This window comes from Streptopelia decaocto, assembly GCF_964273445.1.
Source record: "Streptopelia decaocto genome assembly, chromosome: 9".
NCBI lineage: Eukaryota > Metazoa > Chordata > Aves > Columbiformes > Columbidae > Streptopelia > Streptopelia decaocto.
In genome coordinates this window covers 1335211-1362542 of record NC_138664.1, presented here as the reverse complement: position 1 = coordinate 1362542, position 27332 = coordinate 1335211, and the positions used below count along the sequence as shown (strand labels likewise).

At 38.4% G+C, this 27332-nt stretch overlaps 1 protein-coding gene across 1 annotated transcript; it reads left to right on the top strand.

Moving 5' to 3' along the window:
• Nucleotides 1-210: 210 nt before the first annotated feature.
• CYP19A1 (cytochrome P450 family 19 subfamily A member 1) lies at nt 211-10639 on the top strand (the record flags this gene model as incomplete). The annotated part of the gene is made up of 9 exons (XM_082061074.1): nt 211-355; nt 1665-1815; nt 3339-3493; nt 5252-5428; nt 6097-6211; nt 7126-7240; nt 7885-8047; nt 9484-9725; nt 10388-10639. 9 exons carry the CDS (start codon nt 211-213, stop codon nt 10637-10639), a joined length of 1515 nt encoding a protein of 504 aa, XP_081917200.1.
• Nucleotides 10640-27332: the final 16693 nt, after the last annotated feature.

The following is a 27332-nucleotide window of genomic DNA, read 5'->3' as shown; positions in this document are numbered from 1 at the left end:
CTGTTTGGACTTGTGATGAGCTCGTCCTGGCAAGCTGTCCCGGCAGCCACTCTCATTACAAAATAAAGCTACCTCAAGAGCTCATTCGCTCATTTGCAAGACCTACCAAGGGCTAGAGAGGTACCGACTAAAGCTGAATATCTGAGCTTTGAAAATCCACCTCTCTCCCCTTTCTCTCTCTCTAAGGCAAAGCAGAATCTCTGGGAAAAGATGGTCCTGGAAACTCTGAATCCAATGCACTACAACCTCAGCAGCCTCGTACCCGACACTGTGCCCGTGGCCACAGTGCCCATCCTCATTCTCATCTTCTTTCTCTTTCTGATATGGAATCATGAAGAAACTTCATCAATACCAGGTAAATTAACTTTAGCTCTGAGTGTATTTTTAGTTTGTTTCTCAAATGTAAGAGAGAAAGTAATGCTGAACTATAATTGTATGCTAACAGGTTTGTAAAAATAACTGATAAAAGAAATCAGGCTCACTCTAACCTCAGAATTTCCATAATAAATCTGGCTTGGCTATATAACTATAGAGCATTTAGTTTTCTGCTTTAGTATGTATATACTCTAGATGTTCAGGTTCATGTGTGTTTTAAATGACTTTGTATATGTTTTAAGTTTAAAGCTTTCTAAATTGCCTTTGCTATAAACAAGTCATTATCTAGGACCTTATTTGTATTGCACTCAAGCAGAACGCATAGCCGCCTGGGAATACTTTTCCACGTACACGGTAGTTTATAAGGTCAGATCAACAAGAAGGTAGAACTAAATTAATATGCTTTAAGTTTACAAGTATTAAATAATCTGAGGTCTTGCGACTCCTATTAGGAAACAGGGGAGTCATGAGCAACTTTTGAAATTTTAAGCAGCACAGAAAAAGTTTTGTAAATACTGAATTTATTTTGGTTTATGGTGTTAGATTTATGTTTTACAGACAAAAGGGGCCAATTTCGCTTTCACTGAAGAAGGAAACTTCTTCTTTAAAAGAATTAAAAGCAAATTCTCTCCTACTGTTTCCACTTTCTCCATTTTGTTTTAAGACAAAAACTTGGTGCTGAGTTACAGTGGAAAGATTTAGTTGAGAACTTTGTTGACTAAATGCTTATTAATCCGTTCTGAGCTCCCACGGTATGTTTTCATAAGTTCACAGCAGTACGGTATTCTTTCCTTTAATTGTCTGTTTGCTCATTCTAGTATTAATGACTTGAAGTGTCATTAATTACATGAAAAGGATATTGACTTTTGTAGGTGTTACTATGACACTTCGACACAAATTCAGTCAAGACCCCCTAGAAGATTTGTTAAAATCACAAATTAATAAACCACATGCATTTTGTTCCTAGATAATTTCTTCTTTCTAATATCTGGCCATTGCCCCTCCAAGTGTCAGCAATCTCCGAGCTGCACTTTGAAGTTGTACAAAGAAGTAATGTGTGTCGTCAGTTGTATATACATTAAAAAGGCGATAGGCTTCCATAGATAGTACGTGGGGCTTCAACAGAGATGCGAGTTTAAGAGAGAACTTGAGAAATAGGATTATATATGTGAACTGCTCAATGCAGATCTCGACTGTCACGTTAAAATGTTGCTTTCAGAGGGTGATGCTCAGAGGTACGTGATCAGTGAGCGCTGCTGAGAGCAAACTTTTCTTATCGCATTCCTTAGGGCCGGGATACTGCATGGGAATCGGTCCCCTCATTTCACACGGGAGATTTCTCTGGATGGGAGTAGGTAATGCCTGCAACTACTACAATAAGACATATGGAGAATTTGTGAGAGTTTGGATCAGCGGTGAAGAAACATTTATAATTAGCAAGTAAATCCTTATTTTCTACCCTTAATAATACGAAGAGCTTTTTTCATACTTTTACAACCTCTTTGCTGCTTTTTTCCTAAAGTACAATTGAAGTTATTATTTTCAAAAATTATCCCAACATAAACCTTTTATTTCCTGCTGTTCACAGAGCTTTTTCTGATCTTTTGTTTCTTTAAAGACTGATATGGATGTCTGTGTGAATTTTCTCATTTTCATCATGGAAAGGAAGATTAAGCACTGTGGCTTAATCCTAAAATATATTTACTATCTCTTATACTATTCCATTTAATATTAGGGCAACATACTATACAGGAACCTAGACTGACTGCAATGCAGGATTTAAGCCAAATTTTAGTTTCCTGTGTTCTTAAGCTTCTCCTTAAAATGGGAGTAATGCTTGAAGATTATGGCTCCAATCCAGCAAGTTAATTAAGCAAATGCAGTGTTCTAGGATTATGAGTAATTCCGCTCCAATTAATGGGATTGCTCATAAACTCCAGTTACACACAGTATTAAACATAATGCTGGACCTGCAGACGCACTCGTCCCTGGTTTTACTCCTGGTTTACTCCTTAATCCATGTTTGTCTGTTTGTACCGCACAGCATCTCACTCTTCACCTCTGGTCATGCAAATCTATAGTGAAAACCCAGCACTGCTGAAGTCAAAAGCAAAAGTCCCATTTACTTCACTTGACTGAAAAAAGATGAACTAAACCCATGTAAGAAATCTACGATTTGGTCCATAGAGTATGCTTCATGACAAAGAAAGTAGCGTATAGTTTCATTTCAATCTCTATTCTGATTTTTTTTTGGTTGGCTTTAATGTGATCAGGTTTTGCATTGTCGACATTTCTAAAATGCTGGCTCCCTCTAAAGCAACTTCTATCTTAAAGCAATAATGCTGGCCACAACCTGTTTGCCAGCATATGGAAATAAATATTGTCAACTGTAAAAAGAATTATACATATCACAGATTTCCCTAACATGTCTATTTAGGAACATTTATCTCACACATTTCATCATATTATGATGCTGCATATTTAAATGATGCATGTATATTTATGCTTTCTATATGTGTCTGGTTATAACCAAATAGCTATGAAAGTATAGCTGTGATTTAATACACATCATGATTAGATGATTGACTGTCAAATATATTATACCTCATCTTCTGAAGTATCTGATACTGGTCATTGCCTGAGTGTACCTTATATGTGTACATATTTCTATGTATACACAATACTCAAATTGAAAACAATTGGTAACCGTTTACATTTTAACAGAAAAAGTTTTAAATCTAAACAGAATGCATTATTGCTCTAGTTACATTCTCAAGGCATTTATCATCAAGACTTTGAAGTATGTAAAAGGAACAGGTAATGTCAAGCACTGTACTTTCTGCCAAGCTAAAAGTGCAAGTCAGCGCTTCAGAGCAACTATAAAATGTGAGAATAAAATCTCTCTGTGCAATCTATGAAACAGTATTTTGTTCTGGGCTTTTTTCTCCCTGTTGCTTTCCCAGATCCTCAAGTGTGTTCCATGTAATGAAACACTGGCATTACGTTTCTCGATTTGGGAGCAAGCTTGGATTACAGTGCATTGGCATGTATGAAAATGGCATCATATTTAATAACAACCCAGCACACTGGAAAGAAATTCGACCCTTTTTCACCAAAGGTAAATCAGTGTTCGTTAATGCACTGCATCACTGTGGCACACACTTTGCCCTTTGAATATTTAAATTACAGAAATCAGTTCTGTTTATATATCCTACAAAATTATTTTATTGCATATGTTCTTTCACGCCCTGCTTGGTACAGTATTTGAAAAGGTCCTGAAGCTGTTTTCCAGATTCACAGAATCCCAGAGTGTCAGGGGTTGGAGGGCCCTGGAAAGCTCATCCAGTGCAATCCCCCCATGGAGCAGGAACACCCAGCTGAGGTTACACAGGAAGGTGTCCAGGCGGGTTGGAATGTCTGCAGAGAAGGAGACTCCACAACCCCCTGGGCAGCCTGGGCCAGGCTCTGCCACCCTCACCGGGAAGAAGGTTCTTCTCAAATTTAAGTGGAACCTCCTGTGTTCCAGTTTGAACCCATTACCCCTTGTCCTGTCACTGGTTGTCACCGAGAAGCGCCTGGCTCCATCCTCCTGACACTCCCCCTTTAGATATCTGTAAACATGAATGAGTCCCCCCTCAGTGTCCTCTTGTCCAGCTCCAGAGCCCCAGCTCCCTCAGCCTTTCCTCACACGGGAGATGCTCCACTCCCTGCAGCATCTTGGTGGCTGCGCTGGACTCTCTCCAGCAGTTCCCTGTCCTGCTGGAACTGAGGGGCCACAACTGGACACAATATTCCAGGTGTGGTCTCCCCAGGGCAGAGCAGAGGGGCAGGAGAACCTCGATTCCTAATCTCATCCAATTTAAACAAAATTCAACTATGTCCACAGCCATGTTTCTAGATGTTTTAAAAGTTTCAAGACCAGCATTTTAATCAGTTCAGTCGGTACTTCCAGAAATGCAGTTGGCTGTTCCTATCCCAGCTTCCACTGAGTTCAAAGATCTTTCTGTCTTGTTCTAATTGAGGGAGGGGGGAAAAAAAGAATAAAAATTGCTGTAGCTTCAAAAGCAGTGTGGAAGATATTGCACAGCAGAACTACTTATTCATGCCTTTAATATACTCGTAACCAATGTAGGAACGAGAAAAAGATTGAAACAATATTGCTAGGTTGAAATTAAATAGGAAATTACATAAACACCAGTGTTATTATTTTATAAGTCTACAATTTTTTGATTCACCTCCTTTCCACAAATTGAAGAGTTTCAGTATTTGCATGTAGTTAGAATTAGCTACTTCTAATGATTTTACAGCCTTCCTAACAAAAATAAACCTCCCCTCTTCTCAGTTACAAACATACAATCCCCCCCAACATACCCCTGATGAAATAATATCCTTGAGGCAATTACAGCCATTCTTGTATGGAAAGTGCATTTAAATATAGTACTTCAGGCAAGATTTCTGAAGTCACGCAAAAATTCTCTAAATTCATTCCAGCTGGAGCCTATCAGAATGCCATTGAATTACACAGCAGCAGAGCTGACCACTGCCTTTTGTTGCCTTTGAATTCTTAGAGAAAGGTAGCACAGAGGATGCCCAATCTCTTTCCTTACCATGGTGTGAACCTGGCGTCAAATGTGCAGCTGACATACAACGTGGCTGGATGCAAGGAAAGTTCAGGCTTGGAGTTCATTGTCATTTTAACTCCGAATGCTTACATTTTTCTTTCAAAAGGCAATAAATCAGTATGTTTTAGAATGATTTTACACCATCCACATGAGAACGCTTCAGATTTGATTGACACCATTCTTGCCAATTGATAAGTTCTAAACAAGGTGTGAAAGTTACCCAATCTTTTGGTCATGTTGCACATGTGTTTCAGCTCTGTCTGGCCCCGGACTGGTGCGTATGATTGCGATTTGTGTTCAATCGACAATTGATCACCTGGACAGACTAGAGGAAGTAACCACTGAAGTCGGAAACATCAATGTGTTGAATCTCATGAGACGGATCATGCTTGACACATCCAACAAGCTTTTTCTTGGGATCCCTTTGGATGGTACTAACAGCTTTATTTTTATACTTTGTGATGATTCTAAAGTACATTTCCAAGGAAAACTCATTGACATCACTCAGCAGGTTTTTTTCAGAAAACAGAGCAAAACCAGACTCTTTTACCACCATATAATTAACTGAAATTGAATTTTGAAAGACTTTAGTTATAAAAGAGAATTTTATATGACCAAAACTATACATTAGTTTGCCACACTCATCTTAATAAATAGTACCACTTAAAGAGACTTTTATGCATTGAGTTGGTACAATCCCAATGTTACACACATGTAAGAATCTAATTCTTTCAACCAAATTAAATGATTGCCTTGAAAAGTTGCCTAAAAACTTACGTCTTCTGTGATTTCTTCATCCTCAAAAGCATATGACAGAAACAGTATTATCATGATGTCTGAATTATTACTATTTGCCTTGGTTGACACACCACTATCTCCTTTTAGCCAGCTACCAAGAAAGTTTCCTTACAAAGATCTATACCTTTCCTACAGTATGCTAGAAATGTTTCCTGATGTCATCTACCACCATTAAAACAAATTCCAGTTAATTTAGTTGGAGTAGGGAACAAAGCCTTATTATTCAATTTTCTGAAGCGTTTGTTATTTTGACTATTGAGGTTTATATTTTATGCTGCTTTTTATTAATGTTTATTTTCAGAACATGCCATTGTACTTAAGATTCAAAACTACTTTGATGCTTGGCAAGCACTTTTATTAAAGCCTGACATCTTCTTCAAGATTTCTTGGCTGTGCAAGAAATATGAAGAGGCAGCGTAAGTATCAAGAGTTTTACAGCTCATTTGCAAAAGACGCTTTCTTTCTACAAGGGAGGTTCATGTTTTCCTCTGCCTTTTAGAAAATAAATGGTGACATTTGCAAAGGTGGCTGGCTGAGGTCCCCTATCTGCAGACCCAAGATAGCAACAGAATGAGATTTGCCACTCATGCCGCTGCCGCTGATCTCAGGGAATGATTTAAAGCCCTTGTCTATTCGACCTTCGTTTACTCACCAAAAGATTAGTTAATGCCAGCTCAGATGTGAAACTAAATTGAAATTACTGGTTCAGTTCAAACAGACAAGAAAAACCCACCACATGGTGTGACGTTACATTTACTATCCAGTCAAGGACAGGCTACAGTTCATCAAAAGCAAACTGTCCCAGAAGAGCCAACCCGTGAGAATGGTTCTATTTATTGGTTCCCTCAATGTGCATTTTGGAGTCAATAACTCATTTTTGAGTTAAAACTTGGTGCTCAGCATTATAATCCATTTGAAGGGGATTTTTCCTAAATAAAGAACAAATACATTTTACCATCTTCCTCTTTGCAAAAATAAGAAGTGCCACTTTTGTTTTTATGACCTCATTTGCTGTTTTCTGCCAAGAGAGGACTGGATATAAAAAGAACTGGCAATCAGTTTGTTCTTTTTGGATTCGGATTCCATCTATTGACAGGAAACTACTACTTATGAGGCATGTGTAATGAACTGCTTTGATAGAACTATATAACGTAAAGGCTTTAAGGGAAAGATGGAGGTTCATCTAAAGTGATTGGCAAGTCTTATGAATTAGACACAAGATTTATCTTCTTTAACATTTGTTTGCCATCTCTATGTTTCTAATTATACCCTAGTATATACTAAAAAGGTGCAGACATTTATCAGTATGTTGGATTTCATCTGTTTTCAGCAAGGATCTGAAAGGAGCAATGGAAATCTTAATAGAACAGAAACGACAAAAGCTTTCCACTGTTGAAAAGCTGGATGAACACATGGATTTTGCATCCCAGTTGATTTTTGCACAGGTATTGGCAATGTACTCAAAATACGGCTAACTAATGTTTCTGACATTCTCCTGTCACAACCAACACAGGCTTCGAAACTTGAACTTCATGTATTTATCTGAAAGTTGTATCATCATAAAGGGACACAAATTAGTTGGCTCTGTAGAATCCTTAAGCGATTCAAACTTTGCACAGTTGCATTTTTGGGAACAGGTGCTTGTCTGATTTTTTTCATGGCTTAAACAACACCCTTAAAACTCTTGCATCTATCCCTGAATATCCTCCAGTCCTTCCCTAACCTCTGTATTTTATCATGATGTGTTGCCTTTTGTCCACCAAGGCTTCAAATACTACATAAATCCTATCATGTATAATCTCCGACAGCTCAAACTCTGTGAGGAAAGGCAATAAATCAGTAGGCATATGAGCTAAGAACAAACTCATACCTTTCTGTAGCATTATACACAGTGTTGAAACATGAATTTTCTGGTTTTCTCCACAAGACAAAAAATAAATGTTATTTAGCATATGAGAAAGACTGCCAAGATTTTTTCTTTTGTTTAAAACAGATTTTCTAGGTCCTTCCCGTCCTACTGCTATCGCGACCTTTGTTGCCATCAGAGGTCAGCAATCAACGTTGGCCCCAAATGTCCCATTTTTTTCAGAACAGAGGGGACCTGACCGCGGAGAACGTGAACCAGTGTGTGCTGGAGATGATGATTGCTGCTCCCGACACTCTGTCCGTGACGCTCTTCTTCATGCTAATCCTGATTGCAGAGCACCCCACAGTGGAAGAGGAGATGATGAGAGAAATTGAGACTGTTATGGGTAAGCAGGAGCTGCAAAGTCAGTGATGCAGGAACATAATTTTCCTTCAGCACTGATCTCATTTCAGTTTTTCAAAGGCTGAAAATTCTAAGTGGTTTCTTCTAGCAGAAGCATTTGCTGTAAAATATATGAACTACCATTACATGTAGAAGATTTTATTAAAGATGAGCAATTTGAGAGACAAGATGAGCAATTTGTAAGGCAAATTGAAATGGGAATCGTAAGAACTAACAATCTATTAGAAAGAATGTGCTATATTCACTCCTCAGCTACAGCAGCGCAAATCAACACTCATCTCATAAGTTCCTTTGAAATTATTTTCCATTTCCCTCAAAATTGCAAAAGGATACAGTCATTTCTAATATTCCTAACCACCAATATTTCTCTGTGTACGTACAGAGCATAGGTATCACTATGACTGCAGAAACAAAAGACGAGATAAAATCAAAACTGTATTCTGCTGTCATCCATTTTGATATCAACTGCTTTAAGTACCAATTACTAACTATTCAAAACATAATCAAAATATTCCAAATCCGTATTCTTCCCTTTGTCTAGACTTCATTCCAAGCCTGACATTGAACTAATATAGAAACTCATTTCATCCTTTCTTATTGAATATTTGCTTCTGCTCAGTTAAACACTGGAAAGCGTATAACAACTCCTTTACTCTTTTTCTAATGTGCTTTTAATAAATGTTATTTTGTTGTCCTCATGAGAGTTGGGTGCTCATTCATCTTCCCTATTTCTTCATGAAAGCCTTGATTTCTTTGTGATAGCCAAAGTAGAGCTTTGTTGCCTTTTCCTTAAGCGAAGGATCAACTAGGGCAGTAAAGCTGCCTTTTAGCTCAAAAAACAGCCACCACAGTGGTCGGCCTGGAGTTCTTGAGCTGCTTGGAGCCTGAAGTTCAACTAAGGCTCCCACTGGCGATGCACCGTGGCACTGATGCTGCTGGAACCAAGTTGGCAGGGAGCTACTGGTGGTCACTGCAACAGTCGGGGTGCAGCAGGACACAGCTCCACATCCAGCCAAACCCAACCACCTGCTGAAACTTTCAGGTCCCTACAAAGTTATTTCCTATCTGCAGCCTATTCCCAGATTCTGTTTGCTGTCAGCTCTCAGATTTCTTTGTTGTTGACTTGATGGTCTCAGCCATACAAAAGCCAGGGAAGGACTGAGTTTTGTCACTGACGAGAAAGCAGAACAAGGCTCAGTGTTTCAAGAAGCAGCAGCACAAATTAATAAAGTAGCATTTATGCTGATGAGCAATATGCCAGATTTCCCAAATAGGTAAGGCTACATCAAACAACTTAGAAGCTGCTAGATCCGTCCTACCATTTCAGCAACTGAGACTCTTCCAAAAATGCTTCAGTATTTGTACAATGAAGCTATTAAATTCATAACCGACTTTTCACCATCTGTTTTATTCCTCAAGGTGACAGAGATATACAGAGTGATGACATGCCCAAGTTAAGAATCGTGGAGAATTTCATTTATGAGAGCATGAGGTACCAGCCAGTGGTGGACTTAATCATGCGAAAAGCTTTACAAGATGATGTAATTGATGGCTATCCTGTGAAAAAGGGGACAAACATTATTCTCAATATTGGACGTATGCATAAGCTTGAGTTCTTCCCAAAGCCAAATGAGTTTTCTCTAGAAAATTTTGAGAAAAATGTAAGTTTGCTCTCTTATTTCTTTCAGGAAATTGGGTGTTATATATTGACAATGTATCTTCCTCTTTTTTTGATCAAGAACCTTGTGACCATAAGACTTTTCCCTTTGTCAAAGTGCCTAGTTAGCTATACATCCTTTTCATTACTATTATTTAAGCTGGGCACAGAATCACAGAATGTCAGGGATTGGAAGGGACCTCAAAAGATCATCCAGTCCAATCCTAGTGTATGGCTTTGTCATTATCTTTAGACAAAATATCAGCCTGTATCTCAGACATTTGTGAGCTTTACGATGAACATTTTCTGGAAAAGCTTTTAGTAAACTTTAATGTAGATTGAAGAGAGAAAGCTTCATTTCATAGCTTGTGGTAAAATCCCTGTAGTTAACAGGGTGAACAGACTGAAATATATTGGCAGAATCCAACTGCTTAACTTTACGTTCCCTGCTATCTTAGCTTTTCGAATAGCACACCTTCTATAGGCATCTGTATTTTGGCCTGACTTGGGTGGGAGGGCTCTTCAGTGTAAAGGAGAGAAGGAATTGCTCCTAAGAGATTCTTTCCACAGGTTTTTCAGAATATATCTACTAGCAATTTTCATCATATTTTTGGCTACTTTTATGAAGAGAAATGTAAAGTTTATTCCTCATGTTATTCTGCGCAGGTTCCTTCACGCTACTTCCAACCATTTGGATTTGGCCCTCGGGGCTGTGTAGGAAAATTTATCGCCATGGTAATGATGAAAGCAATTCTGGTGACTCTCCTGAGACGGTGCAGAGTACAGACAATGAAAGGAAGAGGCCTTCACAACATCCAGAAAAACAATGACTTATCCATGCACCCGATAGAACAGCAGCCTCTGCTGGAAATGGTTTTCACACCAAGAAGAAACACAAAGAAGAATCAGGATGACTAAACTGGATCAGCACTGAAGTTACAGCCACTAAGAAACACCTGATTGGAATACCCAATGTAACACCTATTTCTACATTCTCTGTGCCCTTTCAACTAAGAAACTGTTTGAGCTGTAGGTAGAGAAAACAAAAAAGCCACCACAAACAAAACCCCACCACACAGGTCACATCCCACCATTCTTACTCATTCTGTATCATAAAACACCAAAAGGGGAACAAGGGCACTTCAGTGGTCACACATTTCCCTTTGTATGAGAACTTTAAAAAGAAACCCACTGAAGAGTCTTTCTTCTTGGGAACAGACTGCTATTTTATACACAGTATGCACATCTTGGTTTATTTCACACACAAAACCTTTTTATAGCCGTAATTTATTCTCTGCTTTTCCATCTCATAATTATAGGTCTCTCCCCGAGTAAAATTTTTCACAAGGTTGGACTTAATAAATTACTTTTATCATTCTAATTTTGAAATAATTATATGAAATCATGTAGATATATGGAGAATGCATGCTGCTCTGATTTATTTAATGTATTATATCTTACTGAATTTGTAGGCTGGAATTTCAGAAACATTATTACCATAATTATTCTATGGAAGAAATAAAAGTCTCATTTTTTACTTTTTGTAAGCAAGCCTGCAGAATTATTTCCCATTGTATTTTAAGTATATTCTTTCTGATAAGCTTTGCATATAGTGTTTCTGGTCCTCAAATTTCTACAGTACTTAGTTGTGTCCACATTTGGGAAATAGCTCAATTAATTAATTCAAGCTGTTCACTAGTCTGAGCCCTGTTCTCCATATCTTTATTATTGCTGTTATGCAGTGGTCTATTTGCATGAATATTTGCACAATAAGGTCCATCTCCCCTCCTCATACACTTGCACATTTGAGACCTGCAGCTGGTGAAGCAACGTTTCAGAGCTTGCCATGTAGATATAAACAGTTTACATCTTTTCAATGTATGTATGCCATAGTACGAAACAGAGCTCCCATTTTAAATGTTGTTATATTACCAGGTACTGTAAAAATTTAAGTGATTTTTAAAGCCACATCGAGTGACTATATCAAGTGACTATTCCATTAATGTTCAATACATCAACATAGACCAAAATTGAAGACTGTGTTTTATACATCACTGTGATTATGGGCTGCTCACAGCACATAGATGTGGATGTTAGAAAACAAAGTAATCATCAAATAAAAGTTGTATGCACAAAAACAAGTTTTAAATAATGTTTCATGATGTTTTTCCAATCTAAGACTCACAAAAAAGTATTTCAATGTGTGTATGCGTGTATGAACTAATTATTAAAGTATTAGACACAAGGATGAAATCTGGGATGTTCTAAACTCAAATTTCCCACTGCTTTCAGAGGATATAGTATTGTAAAAATATTTTTTAAAATAGTAAGAAATAGATTAAATAATAGATTAATCTACTCATTCTAAAGTGGCAGTTACCCAGGACTTGAGAGATTAAGACTGTTCGGGCTCAAACCAGCATTACTTATCTACTACTACGGTAAGCCTTAAGCTCTGTTATGTCTGCTTGTAAGTGCTGGTTTTGCATTCTGTTTCGTGTTTTCAAGAACAGAGGTTTAATTTTACAACACAGACAAGTACTCAATTCCACAGATCTACACTTTCGTAGGAATAATTCAATTCAAATGTATAGATGCATTTAAAAAAAAAAAATCATCCAGAACTGTCTTTTTAAGAATTATATATTGTGAACTACAGTCACTCAAAACAACCTACTTCTTCCATAAAGTGAGATGATGTTGTGCTGTTCATATTTTTGCAGGTAACTTTATATAGGTACAAATATAATTGAAGAGATGTGAGTTAACATTGCACTCTGAGCAGGGTCCAGCAGATGGCACACACAGAAAATGTATCCATGCAAAAAGAACAGCGCATTGAAGCTGCGTATCTGCTGACACTCAACAGCTAAAAGCCAATAGACTCCTGTGGTCTCAGTTACTGAACACTGATTTAGGAAAAGGGGGCGTCATTCTAGAGTCATCGACAGTGTAGAGATGGAGACAAAACCAACCGCCAAGAGTGGACACGATTTGTTTGCATTACTACAATTAGTACTGGCACTAGAACATTACTTTCAAATATCACCTTTTACTGAAAGTGTTCTCCCAGTCCACTTGAGGGGAATCTATAGGCATTAAGATCAATAGAACCCTGCTTAGTATGTTTCAAAATGATTTATAAGCAATTGTAAGGCTCTGCTGGTATTTTAAGTATAATTCAGCTTAATTAATTTGATGCATTGATACTAACTCACTTTCTCTTAATATATTTAATGGCATTTTACCCTGTTGCTTGGTTAATTGAATTTAGTGCCTCTATGGCATTGTTCCACAGTCCACAGTAGAACAGGAATCTCTAATGAAACATTAGAGGCATTGAAGGAAAGTTGATTTTTGTGTATTAACCCTTCAATGAGTAACACAGGTCCCAATATTTCATGCAGCCTCACCACACTTCCAGAGCAGTTATGAACTTATCAGCCCAAGAACTGAGCAGGTCTTCATAATAAGTCTTTATTCTTTAAATAATTGCTGGTTAAAATCAAGACCAGTGAACTCAGCTGCCAAAAAAAAAAAAAAAAAAGAGGATACATTTGGCACAATGTGCACAACCCCATTGAACTCCCTGATTACAGTTTAAAATAGCTCTGATTGGATTTCAATAAGTTCATTCCTCTTTAGTTTTCGAAGAGCTGATTAGCATCTCACTCCATGCTTTATAAACTTACCCTTACCTTGTAATGATATGTAGATGGAGTTGAATTTCATTCTCCATTTAGCAGAAAGATTCTTGGCAAGCAATCATAGATCAAAGCAGCTATATTTAGAAACTGCATCTTCTAACACCTAAACACATATTTGTATTTATATTCAACTTTTATCATTCCAACAAATGTTAGAAGATATTTTTCAGTGTTAAAAAATAGTTCAAGATAGACATGAGAAGAATATAAAACAGTATTATTAATATGGTGCTAATGGCATTAAGAAAATTGCCACTTACTTCCGCTTCAGAAAGCACAAAGTTTTGCAAAAGGATTAGATTCAGTTACTGAATGAATATGAAAGCAGCTGCAAATGGATCTTTTTCTGTTTGGTATGAAGCAAAATGTTTTCAAATCAAGTTTTCAGGCAATTACTGGGGGAAATCCCATGGACAAGGCTGCTTGAAGGTAAAGGGGCCCGAGATAGTTGGTTAGGACAAGGGGTAATGGGTTCAAACTGGAACACAGGAGGTTCCACTTAAATCTGAGAAGAACCTTCTTCCCGGTGAGGGTGCCAGAGCCTGGCCCAGGCTGCCCAGGGGGTTGTGGAGTCTCCTTCTCTGCAGACATTCCAACCCGCCTGGACACCTTCCTGTGTAACCTCAGCTGGGTGTTCCTGCTCCATGGGGGGATTGCACTGGATGAGCTTTCCAGGGCCCTTCAACCCCTGACACTCTGGCATTCTGTGATTCTGTGTGAAGTTTCACCAGCTCAGATGTATAAGAACAAATGAAACTATATTTGTTGGTCTTGTCTTCCTTCTCACATGAAGAATAGTACAAATAAGATAAATTAATACTACAGAAATATTATCAATACTACTTCACCTAAGGATCTCAAGGCATACTATGAGCACCAATTAAGCCTCTGAAACAAAGCTGACTTGCTAAAGCCATACCCCAGGGAAAGGTTCTGGTAAAAAACAATTTGTTGTGTAGCTCAGGAGCTTATTGCCCAAAGGCCTCTTCACTCAGATGACAATCTTGGGTCAAAACCCTAAGACACTGGGATCATACTCCAGTTAAAAGGCCTTTGCTTGGATGCCAGGATATTTGGCCAGAATCTCCACCTATGAGGATGTATGCACGGTGCGAGTAAACAAGATTATGTATACAGTAAATATTTCTCTAACAGTGCTTAAATCATATGATCTAACAATTTAACCACAGGTTAGTCAAGCAGGAAATAGATAATAAATAACAATACTTTGGTTAGAATAGACAGTAAAACTCAGGGGTAGCATGAAGTTGCAAACTGAAGAAAAGTGAGAAGGTAAGCTCCAGGAAACCTGGAGGTGGTGAGACAACAGCACCGTCAGATGACAACATCATCGGGAATAACAGCTCCTCGTCACAACTGGGGACACTAACATCTTGTTGTGACACTCCATCTAGGGAAGAATAGCCATAAACCTTGGGACTCTGCACATAATCAAGATGCAAGAACACTTCAAGATGGATATATACAGCTTGCTAAAATGTACCAGCTGTGGTTTATTATTGCTTACTTATTCTTATTAATCATTTACTGATAACCCAGTTGACTCTGTATCATCTATTTTCATTCATTGCTGGCAAGTATCCTGCTTAAAATAACAAGTGCAGTATACAGAACAACAAGGTTTTGTTGGTTGTTTGGTTTCTTAACAGCTACTTAAAATTATTATCAAGGAACGACAACTCCCCGTTTTCAGTTTCAGCTGAACGCTAGAGCTCTTTGCCATCATAGAACAGTGTCACCCAGTAAACAAAAAGCCCATGATGCTTGTGAGTCACAGAACAGGGAAGTTTATGCAGGGTACACAAAGATGATAAACTCCCAAGGGATTATTCTTTCCTGGGCACTTGCTGTGCTCTTTGGAGCTACGTTCATCCTCAAAAGGCCCGTGGAAGAGCTCAAGTTCAAAAAGGCGAAGGCTCTGCAATTTTGCAGTTTGACAATTGTATTATGCTTTAAGCTATTTATGCTTATAGTAAGATTTTCTCTAATGTTTAGACAGTGGATCAATACATACTTAGTTGCCCGCTGTATTCCCAATGCCCCATAAGTGGCAAAATATTGCAACCATATTCAGACATTTGTGTGTGATATTCTGAGCAGACTATTTCAGTTCAAGTTCTACCAGAAGTAAAAAGAGAAGGATATTCCTTGTCCAAGTCCCTGACTAATACATATTCATAATTTAATCTATAAAATCAGTACCAAAGAATAATTAATAAGACTTAAAATATTAGTATAAATTATGCAGTGGAAGGTTGTTCTAGACTTGGGGTTTATTTCACTAAATCAATGGGTGAAAATCTTTAAACTTAATGGTATATTCTTTACATTAATATCTACAAGGCTCTTGGCAGGCAGGTGGCAGCCATGTTGTGTCCTTGGTTCTGAACAGGGAAAGAATCACGCGATTTCATTAGCTCCACAATGAACCCTCTTTCCAGTGGACGTGGTAGTTTGAGTATGGCATTACAATAATTGCAATGACAATAAAGGTGCTATTTTGGACGTATGGTAGAAGGCACAGAAGATGGTGGTATCATAGATATCCTTCCTGATGGCCAGAAGTAACACTGTCCCCCAAAGACTCAAGGTTAAAATCATGTGGAGATAGAAAGATACAGGGGTCAGTGCTGCACTACCTGTCTTTGATATAGCCTGAACCTGCCCTTTCCCAAGCCTGTTCAACAGCACTTTGCCACACTCAAACATCATGAAAGGAAGGACTCGAATCTACTTCTTATGACCAGACACACAAATGGAAATTTTCCTATAGCCTCTAGACAAATGAAGACCAGATCATCCAAAACCTCAACATGGCAACATTTTTAATAGTTTTTTTCCTCAGGCAGATGTTCAAGAGTGTTAAAAGGGTAAAATTTGAAACTTATTTGTGAGAAAGTAAAATATACACAATGATGCTAACATAGCTCCACGATCTCTGCTTGAATGTAATGAATTACCAAACTGAAAGCACTCAAGTGCCCAGAATGATTACATCCAGCAGAAAGTTTAATTAATGCAACTGCTATAAAAGGCTTATTGCATCTTTTGATAATTAAGTTTTATTAGAAATGGAGGAGCAGAGGCATAGAATTAAATGTGTTGATTAAATTGATCTATTGTTTTCTGGATGAGAAAGAACAATAGCTAATGCTTGACAGTCACAAAAGGACTTATAATTTTTGAAACACTGAAGGGTAAGACTCCAGTAAACCCTGCTAAAAGAACAAAATCTTTCTAAAATAATTTTTAAAGAAAAGGCTGTAAATTTATTCTGAATAATCTACTCAAAAGAATTTCTTTGCTGATCAGTCATCACAAAAAAGTTACCACAGCATTTTCCCACCTATCGAGCATAGTGAAGATGTTGGATTCTCAGACTATCATACAGCTAAACAACCCATAAAGCATGGATCAAGCTGTAAAATTCTGATATCCTGAGCTGCTATCAGTAAATAAGTCCATTCTGATGAGCGAAATTAATCACACTTCCTTGACTGTGCAGGTCCTAAAAAGGACGGATATTCAACAATCACTTTGATAAAGAAGCCAAAAATAATCATCAAACTGGCAGTCCTTACTGAACAGCAAAATAATTGCTCCGTTGGGAATTATTTAGCAAGATATATTTGGTTTATTCACATAAAATAACCTTTGTGTGAGAGAGCTTTCCTTTGCTTGAAGGCGGCGCGCACCCGTGAGTAGTCGTTGGCTCGTTGGCTCTTCAGAATAACACACAGTGTAAAAACAAAACCCCAACAAACTGGCAAAGGTCATAAAATCATGGAATCACTTCGGTTGGAAGAGACCCTCAGGATCAGAGTCCAGCCATAACCTTGCTCCAGCACTAACCCAGGGCCCTAAGAACCTCGTCTAAATGCCTCTTCTACACATTAAAAAGGCCATTTTGTGGCATCTCCTTTTAAGTACTGTGCTGTGATATTGCTGACCTGAGAGTTCAATATCGGATTACAAAGAAGAGAATTGGATTACAAACATGGATATAGATCTATTTCTGAACTGCGAGGAATGCAAAAACCTGTGAGTTTACAAAGCTACCACGTGTAAAACTGCTCCCAATTTTTCAGGAACTGAATGGAGTGCACTTTATTCGAACTGATACTGACTTCTCCTCATCTCTACTTGAAACTGAACACACAAAACCTGAAATCATTTATCGAAACTTCCTCATTTCCCAAGTTTCACTGAGTTCAAACAATTTCATAGTGATAAAAATTTAATGAGATAATGGCTCAGGGAAAGATCAAAGTAACAGTGTTCTGGAACTGGGATTATGTTGCATGTCTTTATATATTGCATTTATGCAATTAAGAGATTAAAGGTGAGCTCAATTCATCAGCAATTATGCAAAGTAAACAGATCAGCAAATGAAAATCTGCTACAGGATAAAAAAGAGCACATTGATTGAGCTTTTTTTATCAGTTCTATTTCCATTGTGTTCCTATTTTCCTCTTTGTTCAGCATGAAGGGGAGGGGATGGAGGCGTCCGAGCTTGAGCCCCATATGTAGAACAAAGTTTCCACTGCTGCGCATTAGCAAACTGGGTGTCAATGTTATTTAAACTTTGCCATAGGACATCTGTTCTTGTCTGCTGCCTTATCTTATTAACACTTTCTACATATACTTACAAGAACACGTACAATGGTTTCAAAAGAATGTTCCTGCTTTAGCTTAAGTATTCCAGAATGTGCTTTTTAAAAATTAAAATGCAAGCACAGCTCTCTCATTATGGTCACAGCTGAATTTCTATTTCTAAATTGGGGACGTAAGGAGAAACCAGATGTAGCGCAATATGCGCTGCAGCGACAGACTTAGGTACTTAGTGGTCTGTGTTACGCAGAACAAATAAGAGAGACTTTCTCCCTGCTAACTCCTTGGAATTTGTGAACAGCAAACAGGATCCAGCTTCAAATCATTCCAGGTTCTTTTTTCAAGAGCCAAAACCCAACTGCAGCGCGCTTTCCTACAGCAACGTCAGCCCCATTTGTTCTCAATTTTGAGTGAGAGGGAGGTTGGCCAAGAGTGGAATCAATCAGCCAGATTCCTCTTCCATTCAAATGTCAACGAATTCCAGCTTACATAATTGAGGCTGAACCCAACCCGTTTTTGTCTGAAGCTTCAGAATTAACACTGCAAAGACAACCTTATGGTTTAATCCATCATACAGCATTTAGAGATGGTTGACAATTTCTAATAAAGTACCTTTTTATCTGAAAATGTCATTTAACTAAAGTGAGCATCCTCATAACAGCTGGGAAAACGGAGACAGTAATCCCCAAAATTAGACTGACTTATTTAAAGCTGTTCTCTGTTTTAGCAGAAACAGGGATGGAAGTCTCTAATGAGCATTAATTACACTTATTTTGATGTGAGATTTACCCAAAATTAGGTGTTTTGGTTTGTTTTGGGGTTTTTTTTTAAGTCTGATATGATTGAAAGAAAACATAGAAACTTACTTTAAAATGTCAGGATCAAAATATGTTAAGGTTTTTATTTGATTCAAATACATTTTTTAACAAGTATAAACCCAGGGAGTGTATTCTAGGCCTTGTAAATTCACTGAATTAGTACACTGGTGGGGACTAAAGTAAGAAGAGTATGAGACAACCGAGAACTCTGGACCATGTGTGTGCAGGATGAGTGCTAATCCTCTCCATCACAACCATGTCTGCATTGATCGGTCCAGTGTAGCAGAGATAGAGGAAACGTGAAGTACACGGGAGCCAAGGGCTCGGTTATTGTTGGAAATAAAGTATTACCTAACTACACTTTGCCAAACAGAACACAGAGCTTTCTGTGGCACACACCTGAGTGTTCCTCGTTGCAATCTTTACGTTATAGTCTGTTCTAACTGACTCCAAGTAGGTAGAAGACTAATTTAATTGAATGTACTTCATCAGTGAACACTTTTGTGCTATTTCTTACTGAAGGGGTTTTAGTGACTGCTGCTAAAAGCAAAAGCGTTGGAAATTTTTGAAGAGTTTTCTTATGCTAAAAGCCCTGTCAAACCTGACCGGACCCCGTTCACAAGACAAATGCACAGCACAAAGAGTTAACGTTTCCACTCCGAGACCCTCATCCAGACAAGAAACAAACTAATCAGATATGCCTTTAAACTTGCTAGTCTGCCAATAATCCAGCTGTGTTACAATGGCAGACACAATGGAGTGGGAGTGACATCTCCACCATAATGAACAGCTAAAGCAGAGACAATTTCATTACAAACCAAAATGAACATTTTCTCAGCTGTTACTATAATGCACAACTGCTGAAAATAGGGTCTCACAAATAATGATAAATATTCATTAGGACATCATTACAAAACTATGAGAAACATGGCTCAAGCTGAGCTACCACTGCTGGTGTGCCCTTTTTACAAGCCGTGATACCTTGTCTCTAGGTGCCAATGCTCTGAACTGATGCCGAGCCATTATTTGTTCTAAGCATCAGTAGGAAACATGCATGTTTAGCATTTCACGCAGGCTCTCAGCGCCTCGCAGGACTGAGGAAGAAAGGAGAAAAGAGTCTGGAGGCAGATGGTCGGCAGCCGGGGAAACGTCACGCTGGGCTGGCTGGCCAGCTGAAAAGAAGCAGTGAGATGGTCCAGCAGACCCTTTGTGGAGGAGAGAAGGGGAAACTGGGTGGGGGCAGGGGGTGGGGAGTCACCCAGCTTGCTGCCGCTGCACCTGTTCCCTGAAGTGCAGGAGGGCAAAGAAAGTGGCAGCCTTGGGGGGTTCATATACCAACAACTCTTGGCACAACTGCCTCTTTCCTCCCTGCTATTGTTGCTGCTTAGGCCGCCAGTTTCCATACATTTTTGTACTGAAATTGCTTTAGTCATTTAAGATTTAGGCAGGTAACAAAATGAAGACGCTAGAGAAAGTCCCAGGTTGAGCACACCTTAAACAATGGGACTGTGTCCGTTCGACCAGGTGTAACGATGTTCTTGAGACATTCCAGAACAATGTCTGCAGTCATCGCCCATCATTAGGGAAGAACTGCAACTACTGCTGTATTTTTATGTACTTACATTGCTCCTGCAACCTCATGATCTATCATTAATTCTGAGCTATACTGATGGCATACTTTGTGCATATAGAAAACTAAAGCAGGAGGTCCTGCTTTCCTTTTCCTTACCCTGGTCACAAACGCCTACCCCTTTCTCACTGACACTTGTGCAACTTCATGTGAAATCTTTCAAGGAACTAAATCAGTAGAAACCTATTCACTTTTATTTTGGTAAGCTATTTTTCTTCCAGTTTCATTTCCTCTACTGGCTCTTGGGAGCAGACAGCAGGTAAGGTGGGCAGCATGAGGACAATAATGGCAGAAGCATGTATATACACAATATACGTGTATATATCCTGGCTCTGCAACAGACACCTGGTTTCTGAGTGCCATCACCATTCACAAAGGTTTAAAAGTCACAAAAGGAGCTATGCATCATTGTGAAGATACTTCAAATAGCCATATAGGGTCCATCTTTTAAAACATAGGTTCTTACTTTTTAAGAAATATGAACCATCAAAGCTGTGACAGCTTTCAAACAGTTTGTAATGTGTGTGCCATGGGTAACCAAATAGTTTTAAGCAGCTGGTACAGCCCTCCATCTGCTGGCTACACTTAGTATACGCGGCTTACAAATCACTAATACAAAATGATTGTGAGAACTCTCAGTACGAACTTAGTCCTGTTACAAGTCACCTTTTCCATACTTGATTCAAGGAGATTTTACCTTATAGCTCATACAAACTATAGAATCTAAAATTTGTAATGATACAAATCTTAATAAGGAAAAAAAAAAAAGCACAACCACACACTGGAAAGACAAATAGATTATTTCACCTATATACCAATCATGATGTAAATCATTATCAAACTTATTTGTTCTTTTCCCTATGATTTTTTGCATAAACATTCTGCATTGTATCCTAACCGGTCACTGGCTTATCAAATAGTCTGTCAAGATAACAACAGGAGAATACTTTCTTTGAGAACCTGAAATTCATGAAAGGCATATTTCTTTAAATAAGCCTACAAAAGGCTACATACAAAAGCACTTTAATAACAGCATGCAAAATCTGACAGAGGAGAGGGTAGGGAAGACTTCCCCATTAATTTGAGTAGATTTCCAAGAAAAGGAAGTGAAGAAATGAGGGCAAAAAACACCCAACCAGGTCACTGCCTGTGACAGGAGGCTGATTTTACTTTAAACAGTGAAGCATCTCAGTATTGTTCCAGGAAACAACCACATCACCTTCCTCGACGGATCCTGGAGCCTCACCCAGCCAAGTGCACAGCAAAGAGGAGCATTTCTGCATAAAGCAGAAATAAGAGAAACAGTGAATAAAGGCTGAGTCATCACAACTAAAACTTGAGCTCCCACCTACACCTCTTACACATGCTCATACACACAGAAGATGAACAGCATTGTTTATGAACACTGACACATCTTAATATCACATGAGTCATTACACAAGGTATTTCAGGGTTCGTTTTATCGTAGCATGTGAGAGGGATACAACAAATGGACGGCACACATCCAACCCACATGTGCTTTGGCCTTTTACTATAGTATTTTTCAATATCAAGAGCATCTCGCTTTAAACAGAAGTCCATTCCTGAAACTGAATCTGTTACGGCACAGTAGGTTTGGCTAGTGTTCAGCGTGATATTGTACCTTCTGCAGTGCCAGTTGTATATACCCTTGTTGTTCTTATATTTATTTTCATTTCTAGATCTTAAATCTATCTTTAACTTAGAAAAATGTTTAAAAGTTACACAATTGGGTAAAGATCACCTCTCCTAACAGTCCCAGGAGCACACAAACTGATTATGGTGGTGCCTCAACTATGAATATTTGAATTAGTCCTCATTCCTATGGTATGATGCTGTGGGGTGACAGCAACACCACAGGCTCCATCCCTCCTTTGCAGTGTTAAATACTGCTCATTAGAACTCTTGAACTCCTAGAATTCATTAGAACGAAGAATCCTGTCCTTCAGTAAAAACAGGAGCAGCTGAGCCCAGTTGTACCCTAAATTAGACATTTTTATCTCTGAAATGACACCAGCTTCACATCCTTGTCTTGAAATTCTCAGTACGCTCTTAGAACTTCATGGTACCTGGCTGACTTCAACAAACCTCTGAACACAGTTTAGGGCCATGTGGTCTCATTTGTAGGATTGGTGTTTGTCAGGCATGATTTCCTGTTAATTATGGTGCACAGTCCCAGTTCATTTTCCTTCAAAATGGTAAGAACCTTTTCTCATTTCTTTATCCAATTAAATAGCATGCTGGCTTTAGTACCCTGATGTTCTCTTGTAACGTTTCAGTTTGTAAACTTTGTGATGGCTTTCTATCATTCTTCAAATTCTTTCACTATAACACCTGCCAATGATAAGTGGTCTGTAGAGCTCACTGGGGGACCACGGAAAGTCGTCAGTGTACTTTACATTTTCAGCTTCCTTCAAAATTCCACCAGCATTAAAAAGGGCCTTTATATGTATATTCTCTAGCCCTTCCAGCTACTTACGCTGCCAGCAGCACCAGAGATCTACAATCCAAAAGTTTAGCCATAAAAAAGTAAAGGCTCTAGATCTATCTATCTACAGAGGAATTTGTGTCATCCAATTTGAATTCAAGCCATTCATATATTGTATTTACAGGTACTCCGAGTTCCTCAGTGTGCGCAAGAGAAATAATTCACCTGAAAGTGGTCTGGACAGAAAGTTTCTAAATAATTTCATTCTCTTTAGTGGGATTGTCGCAGGACTGCATGTAATCTAATTGCCTATGTTGCATGTTCCTAAGACTACCCATGAAATGCAATTTTATGTCTGGGTTGATGATATTTAGTTATTTATAGGTAGGTGGGTAGCAGAGTGCCTTTAGCCCTACTCTTAGAAATGGTCATGAAGTAATGCCCACACGCTGTCAGATGAACATGATGTTTCCATACTGCTCTAAAAAATCACATCAAGCTCTACAGAAACCACAAAAGAGTATATTAACATTCTGCCATTTGAGTGAAATCTGTGGATCTTAGTGACTTGCTCCATAAAACCATTGTTTTCTGTCTCTATCATTGCCATTCAGAGATTATTATTCCCTTTAGTCCAAAGGGTGCTACACTTTTTAGCAGAATCTCTATACCAAGACCGATCTGTTCCATCGTTATTTCAGTCACAGGGGCATCACTCCTGCACCAAAATCTACAGCATCATTTCAGTCACCTTTCCAACATGTGGATACATCCTAGGGCTGTAAAATAGGAGTCACAGCACCCAGCGTTAAGGAGCAACCAGACCCAGTCAGCTGCAAAACATCACAGGCTTTAAGACTTTCACTGGTAACACCCAATTTGAAAGATGTTACTGGGTTTCTACGTAAGATGTACAACTCTGTGCATCTCAGCATTTGCCCTCTGTGGCAAAGCACGATCTGCCACATCCTAATAATTCAGAATGTCTAGGCAACATTATTATGTAAATAACTATTAGCCTTCAAAACACAATATAATCGGAGAAGTTTGGTGGGTTGTTTTTAGTGTGTTGAGGAGTAGAAGAAAGCAATACAAAAATAACCACAGAAAGACTGTATTTTCTAGTGTACATAAGTGTGTAACAAACATCATGACTACAGGGAAAAATGTGGATGTTTGCATAAGGAATAGGATTAGGAAAGTTAATGAAATAACGGATGCTAGTTATAAAATGTTCTGGAAAAACAGCACTGTGTAGGTCCTCCAGAGTTTCCTAGCAACAACATTTTCTCTGCTTTCTCAGAGCACCATGGAGTTGTGGAATCCTCCTCCTACACAACATCTCAAATCAGGGATTAAAACAATGATGACCCATCTTGCAGACTGGAAGCAGAAAACTATTTCAAAGCTTGTGAAACACAGCTCAGTAACAAGCACTATCTGTTGTTGATTTAATTATCTCTCACTTGCATCTTGAACATGGTCAGAGGCTTAAATGTAGCCGTCAGATAATCAACCCTTGTAATGAAGAGCATAACTCAACACCACATGGAAAGTAAGAAGTGTAACATACTTTAAAGTAACTTCAATGACCAACACAAGAATTAAAAATAAAAATTGAAAAATTGAAAATCTGCTACAGTCCATTTCATTAATATATCAGCCTATAGGAGATGCTTCTCTGTTCAATACTTTCAGTAGCACTGGCACTTGTATCCAAAAGCTTGTGAAGAAAAATATTAGGCAGCAATATTAGAAACCGTACATCCTAAAGTACAACTTACTTAAATAATGTTGGAAAAATATTTGCAAGGGAAAAAAAAAAGCTTACACTTTTACATTTAAACCAAAAAGCAGTAGTAATTCTTCTCATGTGTCTTTGCAGTCAAAGCGAGACAAGGCAGACACAAAGATGGTAGCACAGAGGGAGTTCAGTTCAATTTAATAATGGAAAGAAGAGAGAAAAGGCTTCCTGTGATAGGTTCTAAGGCTCAGTTGGAGGGAGGAAAGCTTGAGTAGAGAAGCACAGAGGCAGTTTGCCAATCTTTTATTTAGCAGAAATGGATAACGTGACGGTTCAGGTACGGCTCAAGAGATGCACGTGAAAGTCTGTGCTTCCCATTTGACTTCAAAATCACAGCTTCTCAGTACCTCATTTCGCTCTAGCTGAAAGAGATAAATACTATTCTCCTTATTTCACAATAGTCTCATAAGAATAAATATAGCAGACATAGATGCTATGGTGATTGGGCTACCTAAATACTTAGAATATGATGAAATTTTGTTTGTGCAAACATGCAAGCATGATTTGCAGATAGATCAGTGAAAAAGCATGAATCCTAAAAGCTCTCACAGGCACATTGAGTAGGCAGAGGAGGATTTCAGATAAATTCCATATGGAATGAAGGTCAAGACCAGATGCATCTGAAATGTGAATGGAGGAGCCATATAGTGACATAGCCGCTACAGACAGCATCGTATAACCGGGAACATACGCAGCACATGGGGCAGTTACAATCATTACCAGCTCTCCCGGTAAGTCAGACTTGTAGAAATGTGCAGGAAAATGTATTAACTGAGCCTGGAGAAAAAAGATGTTCCAGTTTCTAAATATCCCACCACTCTCTAGGTCTGCTCTAGTAACAAACAGTCCCAGAGCTTTCACTTATAACAATGAATGTGTAATTGCACTATTTGTACTAAATGCAAAAAATAAGTCATGAAATGTCCACTTTCTTCATGTGGAATTTCATTGAATATGCGTCTAGCTTGTAAACACATCGCTGTTAACAAAGCCTTGGTGGTTTTCTCTGCATCGCAGTTGTAACGAGAGGAAACTACAAAGTTGGGAGCTCTAAGCAAGTGGAATTTTCCAGGTCAGATGTTAAGCCAAGTGCTGGACTTTGCTGGGCAGAGAACATTGAGATGGAGAAAAAACAATAATAATTCTAACCATGTGTTTTGAAATGAAAAATTATGCTCATTCTGTTACAGTTCAAAACTTTAAGAATCGCTTTACAGTTAACAGCAAGAAAGAGGGAAAGTAGTCTTGAAACATATTTACTGCGGAATAGAAAGTAATTACAGCATAGTAACGAGCATGCCCAATATCTACCACAATACATCCCTCATGCAATAAAATATTAAGTTACATCATTGCCACTGTAACATTTATTATTGTTGTTCTAGGTAAAAAAAAAACCTGACAAGAACTAAAATAACTGGGATTCAGTTTTTGTTTTGACTATTCCATGCCAAGACTTCGGTCCTTCAGAGGATCATGAAAGGTCATCTGTTCTCTTAACAACTGAAGTATGATCAATTACCATTAGGTTTCAAGCAATTAAAGACAGTCCAGAAAATTAATTAATTGCACACAAATACAAATTTACTCTCTCTGTTAAACTGTTATGCTCCTATTGGGGAGGGTTTTTATGTTTCATATGTGCTTGTAAAAAACAAACAAACAAAAAAAAGAGAGCAAACTCTTTCCAGCTCTCAGATTCTGTTCTTGGTATGATAACTGGAATTATTTGTCATTAATTTCAGCATTTTCATGTTGCTGATGTTGTTTATATCATGCTTGTAGATTCCCCAGGTCTTCTGTTCATCTCTGTGACGTGCACACGCATTCAGATTTTACATTGCCTCCTCACAACAGAATCACAGAATCACTTCAGCTTAGATGTTTTTCCTTATATAATACCAATTTATGGGGTTATAATCAGCAGTATTTGAAATGCCACTTTAAATTTAATGAAAGCAACTATGAACAAAAATCAGAATTTGTTTTCATGGAATGAAAAACCAAGTGTGTCCTAACACTACATACCCAAGGTATGACAGTAACATGCTAAGCTACTTAACACCTGGCTTTTCACTCCAGAAGTTGAAGAACTGTGTGTCCAAATTCACCATCCCAACATGGGCATTCTCAGGATCAGAAAGCTTAAGGGCTCCTATCTTTCCAGGCTCAATCAGGTCTGAAGGCAGCAGAGCGTGCCAGGACTGACCCTAGAACACAAGGCAAACTCCGGCTTCGCTCCTACTATTGTAGTTCTTACACTCAGCATTGCACAGAAGAAGCCATCACTGCAAAGAAATCGACAGGGTTCTTTAAGTTTGGAAAGACCCTTGTTTGTTGTTTTTAATGCTACTGTATACACTAACAGAGAAAGTCTTCACCTTTGTCAAGAGTGTTTGGCATAGTCCAATGACAATAGATAACTTCATATATGCAGCGTCAAAGTGTCCAGGTGTTACCTAGATAAAGCAACATAAGGATCCGCATGGCTTTGAGGGAGAGAGTTGCAGAGTAAAGAAAGAGATACCTGTGGTCTAGAGCCACAGGCATAAACATCTGGCTAGAGATCTCTTA